This window comes from Sparus aurata, chromosome 9, assembly GCF_900880675.1.
Source record: "Sparus aurata chromosome 9, fSpaAur1.1, whole genome shotgun sequence".
In the NCBI taxonomy this organism is placed as follows: Eukaryota; Metazoa; Chordata; class Actinopteri; order Spariformes; family Sparidae; genus Sparus; species Sparus aurata.
In genome coordinates, this window is record NC_044195.1 from 19,139,016 (window position 1) to 19,157,811 (window position 18,796).

The 18,796-nt window shown below is 36.9% G+C and overlaps 3 protein-coding genes across 6 annotated transcripts; 1 reads left to right on the top strand and 2 right to left on the bottom strand.

Moving 5' to 3' along the window:
- Window positions 1–86: 86 nt before the first annotated feature.
- On the bottom strand, window positions 87–3,026 carry cybrd1 (cytochrome b reductase 1). The gene is made up of 4 exons (XM_030427469.1): window positions 2,493–3,026; window positions 1,228–1,436; window positions 847–1,001; window positions 87–760 (listed from the first exon to the last, which is right to left on the bottom strand). The coding sequence occupies exons 1-4, from the start codon at window positions 2,686–2,688 to the stop codon at window positions 481–483; spliced, it is 840 nt and encodes a 279-aa protein (XP_030283329.1). The 5' UTR covers window positions 2,689–3,026; the 3' UTR covers window positions 87–480.
- Window positions 3,027–3,966: 940 nt separating this feature from the next.
- dcaf17 (ddb1 and cul4 associated factor 17) lies at window positions 3,967–10,684 on the bottom strand. The gene is made up of 15 exons (XM_030429530.1): window positions 10,509–10,684; window positions 10,106–10,305; window positions 9,906–10,012; window positions 9,032–9,122; window positions 8,793–8,929; window positions 8,603–8,681; window positions 8,103–8,192; window positions 7,904–8,011; window positions 7,653–7,755; window positions 7,394–7,536; window positions 6,496–6,605; window positions 6,143–6,230; window positions 5,912–5,995; window positions 4,411–4,566; window positions 3,967–4,321 (listed from the first exon to the last, which is right to left on the bottom strand). Exons 2-15 carry the CDS (start codon window positions 10,235–10,237, stop codon window positions 4,214–4,216), a joined length of 1,536 nt encoding a protein of 511 aa, XP_030285390.1. The 5' UTR covers window positions 10,238–10,305; window positions 10,509–10,684; the 3' UTR covers window positions 3,967–4,213.
- mettl8 (methyltransferase 8, methylcytidine) lies at window positions 10,209–17,843 on the top strand. Of its 4 annotated transcripts, none has more exons than XM_030429531.1 (10): window positions 10,209–10,327; window positions 12,307–12,462; window positions 12,673–12,764; window positions 12,856–13,181; window positions 13,294–13,343; window positions 14,034–14,094; window positions 16,069–16,208; window positions 16,587–16,693; window positions 16,850–16,915; window positions 17,558–17,843. In XM_030429531.1, exons 2-10 carry the CDS (start codon window positions 12,311–12,313, stop codon window positions 17,710–17,712), a joined length of 1,149 nt encoding a protein of 382 aa, XP_030285391.1. In that variant the 5' UTR covers window positions 10,209–10,327; window positions 12,307–12,310; the 3' UTR covers window positions 17,713–17,843. The 4 variants fall into 4 exon arrangements, with proteins under 4 accessions (XP_030285391.1, XP_030285393.1, XP_030285394.1 ...); XM_030429533.1 differs by having other exon boundaries at window positions 12,949–13,181; XM_030429534.1 differs by having other exon boundaries at window positions 12,973–13,181.
- Window positions 17,844–18,796: the final 953 nt, after the last annotated feature.

Below are 18,796 nucleotides of genomic sequence, written 5' to 3' on the forward strand. Positions count from 1 at the left end.
TACTTCTCGACTGTGTTATATACTGCATTAATATTTCTCCTCTTCTGCAGCCAATTTGTAAACATACAAGGATTGTAAGATGCAAGTTAGTTAGAAGCTGCAAATATTTATTGTAAAATATAGGTGAGTTCTGAACATATTTCATAAACCCAGACATTACAATACAAAAAGTTAGAAAATAGAAAGTCTTTCATGATTATTTCTGCCATGTATATCAATAAAGTATATCCTACATGAGCTGAAATTGGTTATAAAGTACGTCCCCATTATTTACATGCTCTTACAACAATAACTATGAAAAAATCAGGCATCTCAAAATGTGACCCAAATTAAATACCTCAAAGTCCAAGAGAGAAAGTTATACATGGAATGCTCAACAAAAAAGATCTCCTCATTTTTACTTTCCCTGACCAGTGTAGACTGGGCATTCATACATTCAAAACTGGCAACAGCATAAGCTCCGAGTGACTTATTTTGTAATTAGTTAGCCTGATCATCTGGTTTGTTACTCCTCCTCCTGACATCCCCAAAGGCCTCATCATCAGCTGCATCAGACAGCTGAGACATGGCCGGACCGACTTTGGTGTTGTCCTCACCTCCCACGTTGGTATGCAGAGAATGCAAGATCTGGTCATTGGGGCGCTTCCAAGATGCTCGAGTGGCAATCCAGAGGATAAGTGCTCCGAAAACTACAAGAAGGACTCCGAGAACGTTCACAAAAATTGCCTCTGGGGGAGAGTCCTTGTACTTGGGGTTGCTCCTGAGTGATGAAGTACAGGAAATAAATTATACCCACTGCACAGCAGCATATAGTCTTAAGCAAAGTCTCTTTTGTTTTATACTTACAGGCCAAATATGAGTTTCTCTGTGATGCCCATGAGTGCCACAGCTATGACACTGCTGAAGAGTAAAAGACCACTGTAGACATGGAGGGGCATGAATGCTGCCCTCCAGGAGACCGGCGTAATTGGTATCAAGTACATGCCAACTCCAAGAACGAGCTGCTCAGTGAAGAAGTGGAGGAGAAAAAACAATCCACGTGTCAGATGTTGTACTAATCATGTTTTTGTTTTAAGGAGAATCTCTGGCTTAGTCTATATGTCTTGTGTTTAACCATTCCATAGCTCAATAGCAGACAGATTAGTACAAGTACAGTGGAGTGAACACATAACAATAAGCTAATTTACATTCAACTGTCAACATTTCAAATGAATAGATTTCCATTACCTGTAGGCAGTACAGTGTCACTGCTATCAGGCCCAGCCAGCTGTGCAGACTGTACATGTTGGGGATTTTGGCAGCGTTGTGGAAGTCAAAAACTGCCACCATAGATATAACAGCACAAATGAAGGCTAGTAGGTTCAAGCCTGCATGGATGAACTTCATCGTTAGTTTGCTGCACCTCCAGGTCCAGGGGAGTCTATAGACAATGATGGCTGCAAGAGATCGCACGTCAGTGTCATTCAAACAGAACTATGTGACTATGAGATGTACATTTTTTCAGATCTTAATATCAAACACCTTTTTTTTCTTGAAAAGGTACGCTTTAAGTAGAGCAGCTGAATGAATGATTTGATTTATGGATACAGAAGAAAACAAAAGGATAGCATGTAAAAGTCAGAACATCCAAATCGTCCCTGATGTCCTAACAGATTCCTCTAAAATAATCAACAAAGATCAACAGACAACTTCAGATACACCTGGAAAAAGCACCAGGCAAAAGGCTTTATGTTTGTTTTTTTTTTAGTTTTTTTTTTTTTTTTTTTACATATGTTGTAGTTCCCAACAAGACCTGTAAATACACTTAAATGTGTGAAACTGTCAAACTTGTGGAGTTACCCTTTGAGTATTTTAATGACATGTTCCATATATATATAAAGCCTTTTGTGGCTCCAGAGAAAGCTACATGTAATCTGATAAACTGCCTCCAGTGATACCGCTCAATGGCTTTGCTGCATTGTGGGTAATGTAGGCAACAGGTTTTGAAAAAGAAGACGCATACTTGGGGGGGAAAAAAAGGGCAAAACCTGGAGCCTACATTACCCACAATGCCATTTAGCCACTGAGTGACATCACTGGAGGCAATTTAACTGATTACATATAGCTTTCTCTGGAGCCAAAGAAGGCTTAATACTACTTTTTGCACATGAGTTGTAGTTCTCCACAAGACCTGTAAACTCACTAAAATGTGTAAAAAAAATAATATAAATAAAATTGAAATAAAAAATGAAATTAAAATAAAAAAAATGATGGAGTTCCTTTAAAGTAAATATTTTCATTTTTTCAGTGTATGACCGCAGCTGAAAGTCAGTTTCAATGGAAGTCTCGTTTTTGTCACACACTCATCATGAACGCCCCCTGAAAAGCAGCCTTGTGTAACTCTGAGCGAGAATTTCCTCTGAATGTTTACATTTCTTCCAAACTAGACACACACCCTGTTCGCCCACCATGTTTCTGAAAAGTAACAAAAAGAAAAGTTAAACTCTGCTCACCCATTCCCTGCAAGAAAACAAACCCGGTCACTATTAAGACCGGATGCCAGTTGAACTCGGCCAGTCCTCCATCCCAGCCTAAACCTTCTTTATAGTGCAGGACCCATCTTAGCACGAATATTATGGAGACAAGCCCGACGGCTCCGGCGGCGCACAGAGCGACCAGGAAATGCTTGAAATTCTCCATTTCCATCATCCAGTGTTACAGCAGGAAGAAGACGGGAGCGACTTTAGCCGAGCAGCTGTTACTGGAAAACACAACAATGTCAAGAGGTGGCTGCTGAGGACTGAGCGCGGTCATGTGACCCGCAGCTCCGCAAATGTGTGGAGGAAAGACGTTTTGTAACTCGTGTGGTTACAGATGAGTAGCTAAACACTTTGACGATTTTGTGCTGTGTCATCATCTGACCGCTATGACTACAGCAGTGTGTGCAGTAGTCTCTGTAAATTATTCCATAGTTGGAGCTTCAGGTGTGCAGTAGGATAACGAGGCTGTGCAGTGAACTGCTCAGTGTGCCGTTCAAGTGTCCTTAAATGACCTCAAGTGATAAGAAACTATGCAGGAGAGACCAGGGTGACAGGGTCTATTGTCACGCTTTCATTTAAAGGGCCATGTATTGTTTTTCTTAACTTTTTTCCTTAACTGAATAAACAAGCTGCTCTCAGAGGAAAATACAGTCTCCAGAAAACTGTTTTACCCCTTTTCCACTGGTCAAACCCACCAAGATCGGGCTTCTGTGTGCAACGGGAATGTGTGAACTCTGCATTTACACCTGGGTCAATTGAGTTTTTTTGTTGGTTTTTTTTACCACCTAAGGTTACATCTGGGGGTAAAACCCTTACCAATAATTTAGTATTAGTAGTAGTAGTTTGGCTAGTTTAGCTTTACCAGATTTGCGACATACAAGCAGCAACTTGCAACATAACAATTTTCTCACCTCTCTTAGACATTTTTAACTTGTCAAAACAAAGACACTTGTGACCCATGCATAAGCCCTGTAGGACAAGCTGCTTGGGCAAATCCTTTATGTGTTCAAGACTGTGTAAGTGTGGTTTCATCACATTTAATTGGCACCTGCAAATAACCACACAACCGTCCTCCCATTATGACTCAAGTATTACTTAATTGCATCGCCCACTACACAATCCCTGACAAGAAGTCAGACAAACCAGCACAGAAATCTACTATTCTCTAGCAATTCTAAGTTTTAGTGGAAAATAGAGTCTTAATATTAGACCCCATATCTCATAATATGGCCTGTGTTTTCAGGGCCTTTAACACAACACATTTTGATACAGAACCTGTTTTTTCAAAAGAATAGCCAGGTTGCATCACCTTATCTGTGCAATAAACTAACACATTCAAACTTTGGGTTGTGAGGATGAGTGTCCAATCCAGCGCAATTCATGGTTTCAATTATCTTGATATTTAGAGTGGCGTGATGGAAACACAGAATGAGGCAGAAATACAGAGTAACTTGGAAAAATATTAAATTTTTATTTAATACAATAGAAAAGAGAAATTGTTTTTAGGTGTAAGACAGTAAAATAGTGCAGAGACATTATCATGTGTAATTCACACAATGTCAATTACATTACAATGATCCACATGTGAAAAACAGAATTATTTGTTTTACAGTGAAGCTGTACAAAAACAGATATGTACATGATCTTTAAAAAAGGTAAGTTCTTTCCAGGAGCTCAATTCACTTTTGCGCAGCTTAATTACTGGCAGCCCTGAGTTTGTAGACGTGGCAGCAGAAGTTGGTGCTCTTTTGTTCAATATGAACTATTGTGTCTTTGTCGAAGAACAACTCATGTCGAAAAGTCTGAAACAGCAGAAACAAGCACACATGAATCCATTCACGTACAGAAACAGTTCAGTGTGACGTTGGTAGCGACATGAGTAGTCACTCACCTCATCCCATGGTTCGATAAGATCAACCGTCCGCAGTAACTGCCCGCTCTGGTTGTCATGCAGTCGGATGTGAGCTCTTCCTTCTCCCTCCTCCCCGTTAGTTACCACCACAGCCAAAAGGTCCAGCTCATCCTCATATTCCACCATACGGAAAGTCTGTACAATTAATTAATTAATTAATTAATCAATTAATTTCCATACATAAACAGTATAGTATACTGTATGAATAGTGAATCATCAGCTTACTACACAAATATGTAATAATAAATATACTTAAGTGCTCTAATCTATGGATATGTTGGAAATGGTTACAGGTGCGGCCTGCAACCAATATAGGAATGCGTCAACAACGATTTGGACTCTAGGGGCAGTAGTGTAGTCAATCGTAGGTGCAGACATTAGCCAGTGGCCTCTGAGATCATATTTTCTGCCAACGCCTTCCACCTCTTTTTATGCTCCACATGCACCAATTACTTGGTTGCAACCAAGGCCTGCTCAAAAATTATTTGTCCATACTATGTGGACTACAAATAGAAACCAGAAAGATATGTCCAAACTCTTGTCGCATTGCCAACTAATTTTACATTCATACTGTATGTAGATATCTGTTTTTATAGATTAGCATGCAGCCAACAACGATGTGGCCAGAAGAAGACAGTTCTTCAAAATGTGTTAGCACTAAAATATTATTTTAGAACTCTAGCCGTCATGAAGAACTTTCTCTACTTCGAATAAAATGCATGTTTGCAACAAATGGTTTGATAAAGAAAGTTTCTGTGTTTGAAGCTGAACAATGATGTTTGACCCTTTCATTATGAATTACTCAACTGTAGCCGTCTGTATTGTCTGTATCTCAAATGGTGTACCAGTCACCATAGGTCTGAATTTGGTCAAACACAAAGTAAGTATGAAAGTTTCTTTCATGTGTAAAATACACAGAGTGGCCTGAGGACTTGAAGATGATGGAGATGCTGCCATTTCCAAAGAGAAAATTATGCACATCTAACTGCACTGAAAGCTTTTAATAGGCTACAGAGAAGTCACAGTGTTACAAAAACTTGGACTAATGGATTAAAATGTACCTCTGCTCATCCCTTATTCTTAGGCACATTCTACTTCTATCAATTTGTAAAACTTGATACTTCTGGCGTATTGCTGTGATATCTCAGACATCACTTACAGATTTTGGAGAAATTATGGATTTCATCACATAAAGCTTAATTAAAAAAAGGCTCAATGATTGAGCCATTGACTCCCAAAGAGGAGGTGAATTGTTGGGGACAATTCTCAGCTGCATATTAGCTGAGGTTTTAACAGGATCAATTCGTAGTTGGTTTGGTCTTTTCTCGGTTAACATAAGAGATTTAACCTTAAAAGATATGTGAGACTACGTTCTCTTCCTGGATTCCAAAGAGTCCTGGCCTTTAAAAAAAAAAAAAAGACATTTCAGTGTTCCTTTGCAGAGATACTGAATAAATCACTAAAGCGTAATCTTTGTTACCTCTTGATCAGGGTCATCATCCAGCTGCTGAAGTCTTCTCTTCACCGTGCGGCCTGATGAGGTGACGGTGACTTGTGAGGTAGGCTGCAGCAGATGGAAAACAGAAACATTAAAGTTAATTGAGTAGACTAAGTTATTACAGTTGACAACCCAACAAAGTAATAGTGAACATGAGATACATACTGTACATGAGGCGGATTCACGATCAGGGTAAATATGCAGGATACTTACAGTGTTGTTTCGATGGGTCGCCATAAAGAAATCCTTAACGATCTTTGATGGCAAACCACTGTTCAGTTCACCGAGGATCTTCAGGACACTTGGAGGAATAGAAATCAAAACTTGATGATGTCCAGTATGATGAGAAAAGAAAAAGTAAACATGTATCATACTGTGTCTAACATGATATTGTTTTTACAACATTTCACTCTAGGTTTTACTCCATTGCACAATAAGAATATCTCAGACTTCCTTTGTTTTACTTTATTTGGAAAGTATATGAGTATTTTTGCCTCTACACCAGAGACCACTTTTCTTGCACTTGTCTTCATATGGCCATAGTGAAGGTTGGCTGTTGTACTCACTTTATGATGGTAGGTCCAACATGGATGATTCTTCCTGAGTCGTCAGGGTGGAAGAAGATCCCATCACTCTCTAGAGAGCAGCAGTTCATGTTCTGTATTCCATTTGTTGCCTGATGTCATAAAAGTCAAAGTATCCCTTTTAATTCATTAACCAGGACATACATTAATATTTGTAAAGCAATCTGAGCAAAGCACCAATGGCACATATCCATTTGTAGTTTTCCTGTTGCAAGTCTTAATGGAAACAAAGTAAACATGGCAGGAGAATTACATACAAAACTTTGTAAATATGAATTCAGGTTTTTTTTTTTGTGATGTGCAACATAAGGTTTTTAAAGGTTTAAATGTTTTTTCTCCAAATGCTGTGAGCTCATGTGGTATTGTTACCAGTATAACAGGCATACCATGTTGATCAAGGAAAGCAAAACTGCATTTTCTAGCATTTTGGAAGGTTTGGGGGCTAAAACACAATTCATTATGTTCCCCCTACAAGTGAATTCTTAGCCTCAGTTGCTGAAAATTGTCTCTGGTAAGAAATAAAAGTGAGCAGTGTTGTCAAAGAAACTAAATCTGTAATAATCTTGACAAAATACACAGAAGCTTGTGTTGCACTGCACAAAAGTAGTCGCACCATTTTGTTTGGTTTTGAATAGTGATTACAGGTTTGGTTCTGTCCAGCAGCTGAATACAAAGACTGTCACAAACATCTGTGGTCCTTCTTACTGTGTCACTTTCAATAGGCTCTTGCTAATTTTGGTGGCAGTTCAGTCTATCACACAACAAGATTTAGCATAATTCCCTGTTGTAACCAAGCAGAAGCTACATTTTGTACTCAAGTGAACAAATAATTATTCAAATGTTGTTATATAATGTAACAAAGAGGATTTCATAAACTTACTAAGGTGCTGTCCTTGACTGAACAGATGTGATGCGTCCCTTTGTCATTTTTATGTGGTGGTGTGTAGATGTAGTGCCATGGGTAGCCTCCAATCTGGATACTGTTATTAGTGCATGATGCCTCGAAAAGCACTTGAGGGCAATCTGTGCAATAAGAATGCAATTTTTACATTGTAATGAAAAACATCCCTGCTAAAGTAGGTCAAAAATGCTGTTTAAGACAAATACAAAACAGGTCTGGACTTTAAAACAGACTCCACCTGTGATCTGGATATTTACTGGAATACCAAACGGGACATCTCCCACTGTTTTGCCTCCAAGAAGTGAGCTCGACTTTCCAAGTGTTAACTTCTCTGTCATGTTCTGAAAACACAGAAAATGTTCATCAGTTACACAGAGATATAAGAAGCTACATTTTCAATAGATGTGTTTCTGATGCAGTGTTTAAAATATTCAGCTTGCTCAATACTGTGCAGGAAACACTTTAAAGACAAAATAAAATCATACATACTCTTTGGACAGTGTGCTCAAAGCTGTACAGTTTCACTGACTTGTTGCTGTAAGACACCACGAGGACACCTTGCGACAGAACAACATCGGTGACACCATTTCCAAAGACCTGAATGGTTAAGATTTACAATTTAATGACATCATCCTGCAGGCACATTTTTTACATTTTCTCAATAAACAAAAAAAACCCCTCCACATACCTTTTTGTTGATCTCCAAAATGCCAACAATTTCCAAGGGGAAAACTTGAAAGATGGCCAGGTGCATTACCGTATTCTGAGTGATACCTGCCTGCGAATTAAACAAAACAAAACAAACAGAGGTAAAATTCAGTACTTGCTTAAACTCGAGTCGACAGATTATTTGACAATGGAAATCATAAGTCTTAGACTTAGACGACTTTATTAATCCTTTTGGGAGGTTCCCTCAGGGAAATTGAAGCTCCATGTCACACACAGCATTGTTACAAACATACACAGGATCAAGACAGATTGTAGCACCCTTTGACTAATGATATGTAAATTCTTTGACTGGCTCATTAATTGTCCTTAATTTATTAAACATGCCATGTAATATCAAAATTCAGAAAAATTCCACATTCCATATCCAGCAGGATCATAGGCTGTATTACCCTTTATCAAGTGTCCTGTCTCTATTCAACGAGGTACAAATAATATATGAAATAAAAAGACTGTCCTCACCTGTCGAGCTAAAGATGTCTCTTTGTTTTGAACTGATTTAACATAAAACATCTCTTGAGGAACATCCCAGCCAAGATACCTAAAAAAAATAACAAACAAAAGTTTGAGTGTAATGTTAAAAGGTGTACAAACATACTACTACTAAATGTCTCCACTGAAAAAGACAAAGAACTCAGAGCTTTGACGATACCTGAATTTATGGTTTGAAGACAGGTAAACTCTCTGCAGCTCCTCTCCAGTTTCAGCTGAGAGACGATACAGCCAGTTATTGGCTGTCAAAGCGATGAGGCTGGGTTTATGATCAGAGGGGGAGGGTAATGTTTTGTCCTGTCAACAAGACACATGAAACAACAATCTGAACCTGTGTTGCTACAATAATTTGGTCATTGCAATTTCAGCTTTAATAAAAACATTTTTTAATTCACTTACGAGGGGGCTTTGACACAGCAAGGCATCTTCAAATTTCTCCAGTTTTGACCTCTTAGGCAATTTGTATAGAACTTGAGGCTCGGAATGAACACTGAAATCAGAGGATTTAATTTTGAGCTGCAGCAAGTAATCACTTTGTTGTCAACTATTAAATCTATTAAATAGTTTGATAATGGATTAATAGATTTTAGTACGTTTCTACAAAGAAAGGCAAAAATCTCTGATTCCAACCTTCAATGTGAATAATTTGTGGTTTCTTTATTCCCCTATGATAGTTAACTGAGTATCTTTGGGTTGAGGACAAAACAAGACATTTGAGGACATCATGTTGGGTTTTGGGATTATTTAGAGACATTTTTTACCATTTTCTTACATTGTACACCAAACAATTAGTCATTAGCGGAGGAGATAATTATCAGTATCAATAAAAAAATTAAAATGTTTTTACAGTTGCAGCCCTTATTTAGTCATTCATTTTGGGCCAAGAGAATATACCTCTTATTGTTCCAACTTTTTACACCTGAACATGTACATTACAGTGTGTACAGGACACTGCAAACATCATGATAATAATACACTAATAATTTCAGTTTGCTCAATCACACAGTGCTAAACAAAGTTTGGTAAATTACATGAATTAACTCTGTAAAATTCTATCTGGCCATCAAATGTATGAAAGACCTGCAGTGATTCTCAGATGTTGTTTCTTCAGAGGTGGATACAAAACGTTGTGCATAAGTTGCCATTTTGCATTATTTGACTTTTGTATGCCAATTTTAAAGATGTTGCAATTGATCTGTGGCTTTAAGGTACTAATCTGCATTAAATGAGTGCAGAAGACTGAAAACAAATCAAGTTAATTATTCATACTCACCAGCTGTAGCATTTCTGGTAGTTTTCAAAGTAGATTTTACCATTTTCATACATTATTGTGGACTTGGAGGTCTTGCTTTGCTTTACTTTAATGAAATCCCTGCTGTCCTACAATATAATAATAAAGACTATTATTATCAAAACACTCATTGACACCAGTTTGCTACAGTGAATATCTAAATGCACTGTCTTTTCCATTACCTGGAGGAGGAGAGCTCTAAGGACCTTCATATTGAGTCTGATTATGGTCCCAACATCCCTGATGCCTCTACTCCTCCGACTCAACAGCTCGGTGGCGTTCACGGTTCCTTTCTTCTGGTACAGCGCCATCATAAGGTGACGCTTGTCTCTACAAGAGGACTGTCTGACAGCATGTCAGGACACAACAACTGGTGCTGACCCTGAGACCGCAGCCACAGCCAGGTAAAGGTGATAACGTTAGAACTTCTTACTGAACTCCATCTTTAAGACACCACTGAACGTCCAATCTGGCTTGAAACTAGTTTGTCAACACGGCAAGTCAACTGCTAGCGTAACTTCAGTTAGCGCCGTTGAGCTACAGCACCTCGATATTTCCTTTACTTCGCTCAAAAGTGTTAGTTACCTAGCTAGTCCGTTGTGTGTAACGCAGCTTTAGTTGAAGTGGCTAGTTGTCCACGGGTGAGAAACAAAGTGATGTCGGCTGTTAGAAGTGTTGGGACGAAAATGCCGCTTTCTAACCGGTACGTGACATTAGTTAGCTGCAGATGCTAGCTGGTCTGTCACATTCCATTTTTGTAGTCCTCCAGCAGTCTTCTTCTACTCAAACAATTCAGCACACGTCAGCCATCTTTGAACGTCAGCGCCACCCCCTCCACAGCTCCTGCAAACAGACTATATTGAATTTACTCCTCTTTATTTCACCCTAAAGAGCTTTAAGGTTGAAACATTTCCCACACTGTTTGACTGTATTGGCTTATTCCATGTTTTTTGGGCTGCACCATCACGTCTTGTTCGTCATTTGTGTTCACATTTTCTCAAAATCAAGGCCAATATGTGGCATCTTTGGAAAGTGTGGGACCTCTACTAGAATATTAAAAAGCTACTTTTGTTTTAAACAAAGTTTTTCTGCACAGTATGAGTTTGTTATAATTTCGTGAATGTATTATTGACTCGTGGACTATTTAAAATCTATGAATAATTGACACACAGGTAGGCCAGTTGTGTTTACTGTAGTGTTGTATAAAGTACCCAAAATTCACGTTTACAGATCCAAAGTTAACAGATCCAATACTTTGGTGAAAGTGAAAGCCACGCATATAAATGCTACTAGAGTAAACGTACTTAAGCATCCAAAGTCATTTTTAGCAAAGATTGAACTTTGTAAGTCTGAGGAAATGTAGATTATACTGTACATAGATTTACATGCACAAACTGTATGGGTCAATGGATTATGGGCTGGACCAAGTGTCAGATTCAATATACATTTTTCTGATTATTTTTTTTTATCTGATTGTAAATAAAATAAGTGAATGTAAACATGCACTCATGTGGCTCTGATGCAGCATGTACGGAACAAGCAACTTAAGTTATTGAATTAATGTAGTGACTGAAAAGTACAATCTTTGCCTCCAGAATGCAGTAGAGTGGAAGTATATTGAAGCCTATTAAATCCTTGAAAACCAATTTTTGTCTGCCTTTGTAATGAGATGTATTTCGTGATATATTATTGATCAAGTTTCCTGGCCAACATGGTGCTACTAAGCCCATGGGCTTACAGGAGACTAACAAATAAACAGCCTAGAATTCAGACTAAGTAACTGTTTTGTTTTTCCCTCATTTCACATCCTCAGTCTAACTAAATCGCTGACGAAATCAGACATAACAATTCAGAGGTCTGGCTGGTCCAAGATGGCCATGTAACAGATCTGTACTTTTTCACAAATTTAGAAAGAAAACATTCCAGTTTTACAATTCACATAACACAGAGAATCCAGGGTTCTCTCTGTGTTAATATCATATTAATCTTGCCAATTAAATAAAAAACCTTGTGGTCTTCAATACATTTTTTGTGGACAACCAAAACAAATCAGAATTCTTAAACTGTACTTTTTCAAAATAGCAACTCCTGAGGTCACAAACAAGATCACTATAAACAAAAAAGTTCTAAACTGAGCACACAGGGACCCTTTGTCTTGTCTTTGAATTTATGCAATTAAATAAATTATGCAATTCAATTTGTTCTGTATTTATATCAAACTGCAAATTGTTTCTAAAAAAAATAAAATACATGAGAAAAAGAAAACAAATATGTTAATGATAGTATCCAGCAGCTCCAGCTCCCATGAGTCTTATTAGCCATAGGTGCATTGTATAAAGGTTAAAGAAGTATTCAGCCCTCCCTTTATTTTTGTTTTTTGCAGGTAAATGCATACACTGCGGAGCTCCTCTGTAGCCACATTGGCTAAAGCTGTTTGCAAATTGTCCCCAAGATTAAAGAGCACAGCAGGGAGACCTTCAGCTCCACTTGGCTCACGTTTTCTGACCAATCCTGATGACGTCTTTAAGCACAACATGTGGTCAGTGATGTGTATTAGTGTTTTAATCCGTCACCTAGCTGTATATGTGTTTTATGGAGATGGGATTTGTATATGTGCTGTATATAAGAGCTGACATCTAGGGTAACATTTGGGAACTTTCTCATCAAATTCAAAAAGTGTATGTTATAGTTTTGTATTTTCTTTTACAGTTTGTAAGTTGCAGTTGTTTTAAAATGCTTGACATTTTAGGGATCATGTACAATGGACAGAAGAGGACAAAGAAAATGCACGGCAGAGGATAGAAGAAAATTCCTGTACACAAATTCCATTAAAGGAGCAAGGTAAGAATGTATTTTTGAAAAATAGAAGTTCAAAGTTATTTTGATTGAGGTTACAAGTCAAATAAACCATGCATTAAATTCTTCCACACAGGTAAATTTGACACTGATGCTTGCCAGTATTGGGACAAGTTTTATGGGAGGCACCAGGATAAGTTCTTCAAAGATCGCAACTGGCTGTTTTTAGAATTCCCAGAACTGCTTCCCCCAGGTGCAAAAAGTGAAGTAACAAACAGGTGTCAGAGTGATCAGCAGGCAGTACTAACTACTGGCTCCAGCACAGAGACCAACAAACATCATAGAAGTCCAGACACTGCCGATCTTCAGGAGTCCTGTCAAAAAGCAGTGCCAGAAAAAGATGACGCTGCCACACAAACTGCTACTTTCCCTGGCCAGCATGCATCTTTTAGGATCTTGGAGGTTTGCAAAACTGTTCAGATGTTTTGATGATTTGATTGTAATTGACTGTTATGGCACATTTGCTCTGCCATGTTTCACTGAAATATCAACAAAATGTATTTTCTGTTCACAGGTTGGATGTGGAGTGGGTAACAGTGTCTTCCCCATCATTAATACCATAAAGTGAGTAAACATTGTGATATTTCCATATATTCCATTTAAGTTAAGTTAGTATTATTGATCATTTTATTCTTGAAAGTGCAGCACCATTACATTATACAGCTACGTATCCCCAATCAGCACAAAACTGTGGCCCGTGATGACATTTGTGAAGTTCTTTGGACAGGAGAAAGATTTATACCATAGCAGGAAATGTGCAAACATAGCTGGTTCTTTTATTGGTGGTTGCACATAAACCACACAAAGATTACTTTTGTGCTGTTTGGAAAGGTTAGTTGAAACAACTGATATGCTGAATTTGCCAAGCTGCACCAAATGCGGAACCTTCAATGGGTGTGTCTTCACCAAATATTTTTACATAGGCCTATCTTTACAGCAGACAGCTTGAGCTGTCATAGTGGAAACATCACAGCTATTATGAATAACAGTAACGATGGCTTTGTTATAATCAAGTTTCCAAGTAAGCCATGAAAGTGTGACAGTGAGCTAGCATGCACAACACCCCCTGAAACTGAAGCAGCTAAAAGGAATTTAGCCATTGTCAATTTTATTTTTTGGATCTTTCTTGTCCTACTGTGGTTTGTCAACATGTCTGCGTACGTCTTTAGCCAAAGATTCCTGTTGCTTTATAACACAGTTGTTCTGTATTTCTAATGATTTAAGGGTCGTTAAATTGTCCCTTCTTTGTCACAGAGAAAAGGATGCGTTTTTATACTGTTGTGACTTCTCCCCACGTGCCATTCAGCTGGTCAAGGTGAGCATTTCTAATATCTCTTGGTATGAACATCTAAATTATATACTGTATCAAGGCTGATATATTTACTGGCTGATATATCATTTATGTTTAAAAACAAATAACACTGTATAATTCCTTTTTAAACTAGCAGTAATGTAATTCCTGTGGCAGTGCGGACAATTTGTTGAGAGTATTTACAGTTATATCAGAGAACGATTAAGTGGCACAGACTGCTGAAATATTTAGACAGATTACGTTAACATTTGATGAAGTAATACATTTAACTCCTTTATTTTGAAGCTGTTGTCAGTCTTCACAGCTTTTCAGAATAATGATTTAAATGATAGTTCAAACCATTGTTCCTTCAGACAGAGTACTTTAGAATAACTCAAAGCTGTGCCCTGCTGCTACAGCTGAATCAGACAATTACTGTGTGAAGATGCTGAAAAGAGAATCTTGTCAATTATAAATGATATTTTATTTCTAATATCATTTGAAGGCGAAGTACTGTTATTTTGGGCTCAGCATATAACATCTTATTCAAACTCATCTTCATCTCTTTGAATAAATGTGATTGGGATATATTTGTTCTATTTAACCAGTTAGTTCTCAGTAGAGAAAGAGAATAAAGCCAGATTGTCGAAGGAGAGAACACAGTGTGTCTTATTGGGAGTTGTGGATTCCAGTCAAAACGGTTTTGATTCATCTGCAGGCCAGTGTTTAAATTTGGTCTCCAATTAGGACACAGGCATAAGAAACCACAGCATCATGTGCCATAATAGCTTTAATAAAAAAGACCCCAGAGGGAATATTTTGAATCTTGGTGCAATAAAAAAACGTTTCTCACGTGTAAAGGAACTGCAAATAACATGCAACAAATGCAAATTATCCCCTGTGAAATTTGTGCCTAGCAGTTAGTCGTCTTAGCATGGGGGTCAAATTTATAACCCAAAATTAAAGGTACTACATGGACTAGTTATGAAACAAATTTGAGACTGGATCCTCTATGTGACCTACCTAAGGCCAACAAGAAGTCCAAGTTTCTTGTTGTAGCTTTAATTTGTATATTATATGTATTTTTTATCCTTTATTGAGGTATAGTTCACATTCATTATTTGAGGAAAAAGAGATAGATTTAGTGCATTTAAACTAAAGAAATATAATTGCCTTTATATATAGATTTATCCATTACCTAGAGGGTGGACAAAATATTCTTAAAATAATCTTGCAGTATTTTTAGGCTTCTTGATATTATGAAGTCCCCTCAAAGCACTACTTAAATGCTGAGACTTGCCCTCAGAATTAAATATCACAGTATTTTTTATAAATTGCTTGATATTGACACAATGTATGGATGACTATTGATACTCCAAAAAATATTAACACAATTAAATTTTTGATAAATAATCATCAGTAATGTGGATCTAATGACTAACTGGGTAAAAGCAAATATTAGAACAAGTTCAACAGCCTTTAAAGCCATGACACTTATGTAACATCACCATAACAATATAACATCAATGTATTGCCCAGCCTTACCATTTTCTTATATGATAATTGATCATTTGTAATATTTGATGATAAAAAGAACATTTGTAATTCAATTTTGCTCACATGATCAAGATCACATACTACACCAGGAAACATTTATTTTCTGTCACTCTGTTATACAATAATACATTGATTTTATGTACATTTGCATATCAATTTGAATAATAATAAAATGCAAAATTATACTATATGTAAATTCCTTTTTAACGGTCAACGGTCAAATTTACAGTACCCTTGCAATAAGACACATTAAACAGGATAGAGAATTGATGGCAAGGCGTAAAAGTGAAATCCGTTTGGAAATAGTATTAAATGTTAGCGATGTTGCAACACAAACACTGAACAGTTCCCCAAAACTGTATCTGAGCTGCCATTTTAAAAGGTAATTTATGTGTCCATAAAATGATTAGCCTATATTATAACAATATTTTCCTCATTCAGGACCATCCAGACTATGACGACTCTGTGTGTCATGCCTTTGTCCATGACGTTTGTGAGGAGAACACCTCCATGCCCTTCCCTCCTCGCAGCCTGGATGTTATTCTGACAGTCTTTGTGCTCTCCTCCATTCATCCGAACCGGTAGGTGAAGGTCACAAGACAAAGGAGAGCCCGACATGATTTCTCACCTGCAAGACCCCCCTCCAAAACCTCCAACCAACCTTTTCCAAGGCTTTGTTTGAATGTCTATACAGAATCCAGATAAACATTTCACATATTATGTAACTTAGTACAAAATATATATCTTTATACTGTAATATTACAAACGGCACTTTCAGTGGCTCTTAACCACTGTTCATGTAAGGCATTTTTGGCTTAAAGTTCTTTCTTTATTTAGCTGTTCATTCTGTTTTAAGGCCTCACTCACTATGTTCCCATATAGCCTATAATTTGTCCTTGGTTACTTGGATCATAATTAGCTGAAGTACTAACATTAATTAATTGACATTTCATTGACAGAATTCAAGGAGTTGTGAACAGACTATCTACATACCTGAAACATGGAGGGATATTCCTCTTCCGTGATCATGGGAGATATGACTTCTCACAAGTCAGGTTTAAAAAAGGTGAGTCTCTGAGTAGTATTGAAGTAGAGTAGTAATTTGATATACTCTGACTAATTTGTGTATTTTGTATACCCTGCTGAGTGTGTGGAATGTTTTTTGACAATTTTATATATTTCATTTCTAGTCATTTCATCTTGTTCAATCTCTCATAATCAGGTCGGTGCTTATCAGAGAATTTCTACACACGTGGAGATGGAACCTGTGTGTACTTTTTCACTAAAGGTAAGTCAGAACTATGAGATGTGCGTTTTTTTCCAGAGGATCGTAGTTACCATTAAAGATAGATAAACAATATGAAAAAATAAAGCACTATATACAATATACAAAAAACAATAAAGTATTATATATAATAACATGCTATTTTTATAGCAATATAAAAGGTTATAAAATAATATAAAATACTCAGGTAAAGAAAATGCTGAGGTATATTGAGTAAAGGTTAGTGGAACATAAGGTACAAGAGAATAAGGTGCAGTTTTATTTACATTAATTAAAGACACTCGGGTCATGTCCTTTGTATTTTTCTGGGACTTTGGAGGTTTTTGGGACTTGTGGTGAGTTTGAATTCTACATGGGTGACTGGTTGACATGATATATTTAAGCTTGACTATTTTTAGGCCAATAAATAATAAATAAAGTATTTTTCCCACCAGGCAGTTAACAAAATGCATTAAAATAGCATTTAGATATTCATGTTGGGAAATAGTTTACAGACAAAATATCTGAACAGTTATCAAAATAAATAAAAGGGTCTGGTCAAATGTATCTGTGGGATGGGGGGGGACTCATGATCTCAGTAATGAAAGAAAATTGTGGCTACAGCTATGTTTACTGACTGTGTTGTTATTGTATCTATTTTTACAGAAGAAGTTCATGATTTATTTTCCAATGCTGGACTGGAAGAAGTTCAGAATCTGGAGGACAGACGACTTCAAGTGAACAGAAGAGAGAAGGTTGCTATGCATCGGGTTTGGATGCAGAGCAAATACAGAAAATTGTATCCACCCTCAGCACCTTAACACACCACCATGCACAGCTTATGTTGATATGACTTTTTTATACTTTGCTACTTATTCATTCAATGCTATTTTTATGATTTTGTTTTACTGCCAGGGGAGCAAAAATATATGCAATAAACTTACAAAACAAAGCTGTGGTGCTATCTGGTTTTATATACTGTATATATATCCATAAGATGACTGTTTATACCCTCTCAAAATAGGTCCATGGAGAAAACAGTGTGAATATAACTGGACTTTAAAATGGCTGATGATAAAGTTTGGAATAAAATGAATGTTTCCTTATTTGAGACTACATTCATAATAATAGATCATTCAGATCCTGTACTTGGGTGAAAGTAACAATACCACACGGTGCTAAAACTCCAATATAAATAAAGGTCCTGCATTCAAAACCATACTTAAGTATGTAAACATTATCAGAAGGAGTAGTACGACTATTCTGTCTGCATTAAAATGGTTGCTGTCAGTGTTTTACTAATGTATTTATAATTTTTGGATCAATATTACTGCTACATAAATGTGTATTTAGCATTTTACTGCTGTAGTCCTTTGAGGTGTTGCTCATTTTAAATACTTTATATACTGTTGGTTAGTTTAATCTAGAGGAATACATCATATTCTATAAAATCACTGTTTTTTTTAGTTTTGTGACAATTCATTTTCCAGCTCATCCAAGGTGATTTTTAAATCATTTACATAGTTTCAGATGTAGGAGCATTTTCTAATTTTTTCAGGACAAAGTTGACAAATTTAGATTTTAACCAAATAACATGCTGATGTGTTTGGCCTAGTGGCCTTCCCAAGAGCAAAGAGGAAAATTGAGGTCATGTCATTTATATTTCAGAGTTGAAAAGACCTGTCAGAATAAACTGGTAAAATTGAGATTTGTATACTTTATCCTGAAGAGTTGTGTGTGTGTTACCTAATACTTTTCGGGTATTAAGTAGTTGGAACATATGACTTTGGTTTAGCACCACAAAATAAAACAGTTAAAGTTTCTCAGTTTGTCAGAACATTTTCGAAATTGTCAGACTGAGTTGTGGAGTAAAAAGTACAATATTTTCCTCTGAGATGTAGTGGA